Source organism: Lipotes vexillifer, unplaced genomic scaffold (assembly GCF_000442215.2).
Source record: "Lipotes vexillifer unplaced genomic scaffold, Lipotes_vexillifer_v1.1 scaffold447, whole genome shotgun sequence".
NCBI classification, from domain to species: Eukaryota; Metazoa; Chordata; class Mammalia; order Artiodactyla; family Lipotidae; genus Lipotes; species Lipotes vexillifer.
Genome location: NW_006786302.1, coordinates 1,584,887 through 1,586,851, shown reverse-complemented (window position 1 = coordinate 1,586,851; position 1,965 = coordinate 1,584,887). Strand labels below are relative to the sequence as shown.

The 1,965-nt window shown below is 41.4% G+C and overlaps 1 protein-coding gene across 1 annotated transcript in view; it reads left to right on the top strand.

Annotated features, from left to right (window-relative positions):
• The window catches only part of PTPRM (protein tyrosine phosphatase receptor type M), a 594,672-nt gene that overhangs the window by 320,874 nt on the left and 271,833 nt on the right, over nt 1-1,965 (top strand). The window contains 2 exon segments of the mRNA XM_007458456.1: nt 4-251; nt 1,269-1,305. Coding sequence (XP_007458518.1) covers nt 4-251; nt 1,269-1,305 — 285 coding nt within the window.

The window sequence follows — 1,965 nt, the reverse complement described above, 5'->3', positions numbered from 1 at the left end:
AAGAGCGTCCTCGAAGAGCTAAAAAGACAACAGAAATCTTAAAATGCTACCCGGTGCCCATCCACTTCCAGAATGCTTCTCTGCTGAACTCCCAGTACTACTTTGCTGCTAAATCCCCAGCCAACAGCCTCCAATCGGCTCAGCCTTTTACTATTGGTGATAATAAGACGTACAATGGATACTGGAACACCCCTCTCCTTCCCCATAAAAGCTACAGAATTTATTTCCAAGCTGCTAGCAGAGCCAACGGGGTAAGTTTTATAAATGGCTGTTTACTTAGGCCATTCAGTGTTATCAGTGCAAACACAGTCAGATCACATAAGGTAGCAGTAAGAAGGAAAGTCATGCTTTTGTGTGCTTTTACTTGGAATGAATGTGTTTTATTCTCTCTTTTTTAAATTATTTTCACCTGGAGAAATTCATGGGAAGAAATGCATATATTCATATTTGTTTGGGTAGGAAGAATATATTGTCAACATGATGGTTTTTATTTTCAGTTTTTACTTGTTACCAAAAGTTGGCTAGTAATTCTGCTTAGCCTACTATTTTACAGGGAAATAGTACAGCTCTAACACGTACATTCAGCTCATTTACAATTTTGTGAGATTCACAACATCTGTCTTTTCAGCATATTCTGTCCCATTTCTTTGGTTCCACAAGAGTTTATGCTTCCTATAGCTGGGACTAAATTAGTTATCTTTCTTTTTTTCCTAAGAGAAAACAGCTTTGGAAAGATGAGATAGAAACAAAATAAAAACTATCAAGTTGTTTTTGAATTTTTTTCCCTTTCCTATTCAGACCAACCCAGAGCTCTGATGAGATAGGAAAGTCTCCTTAGAAGGAAGGGCGAATTTTCCAGATACGACAGTGGTTTCCTCCTTCACAGCATGGGTCTCGGTACCATCACTGCCTTTGGCCAGTGAGAAGGGGTGGGGGGGAAATCAGGGGCACAGGTTTTGCCCACGAGTGTCTGCACAGGGAGCCAGTGAGGGTCCGGAGGAGGAAGCCAGGGGCTTCCTGGCAGAGGCGTTCTGTGTGTAACTCCAGGCTCGCCACCTGCTCCCAGGGTGCCCACCAGCACCACTGCCAGCACTGGAGCCGGAAAATGTATCAGAGCGCAGTCCAGGTGCTAATCACTGTGTGGTTGATGCTACACTTGGAACAATGAGAACCTCCCTTATCCGTATTTAAAGAGAACTGCAGAGATTTTATTTGTTTCACATAAAACATGAATAGTGATTTTTTTTTCCCCTCTTTATTTAACACAGGAAACCAAAATAGACTGTGTCCAAGTGGCCACAAAAGGTAGGTTGAAATTGTGCGAAGCTCTGCTGGCTTCTGTCCTTTACGAGTTTAGATGGCGTTTCAGAACTTCTTAAAATGTTCATGTCATTAAAATCAGTGTGTGGGGGGATGTGTGCTCCTAGGTGTGTGCTAGGATTGTAGGCCAGTTAAATTTGACTGTGTTTCACACAGGTATTTTTTTTAAATGAGAAGTCTCATTGCTGTGGTTCAAAACAGTTTTCAATGGTTATCTTTTTAAAACTTCTATTAAAATAGAATTAATTTTTATATGATCTCATTTATACTGTGGTATAAACCACAGTACCCTACATAGTAATTCTGTGTCTATTGAATGTTCAGGTGCACAATAGTAAAATACCTCCTGCTGTTTTAAAGCAATTATCTAGTTATAATAGATCTATAGAGTCTGTGTGGGCTTTTTTCACTGGGGATGTGTGTCTCTTTGAACCCAGGAACCAGGTGATGTTATTGTGGACCTTCTGTTTCCCAGGCCTGGTTACAATCCTGAGAAAATGTGATGGAGGTTGAAAGGTAGATTAGGATGAACCAGCGTAAGCTCACCACACAGGGCCTCCTAAAGAAGAGAGTGCAGCTGTGTGTGTGTGTGTGTGTGTGTGTGTGTGTGTGTGTGTGTGTGTGTGTGTGTGTGTGTGTGTGTGT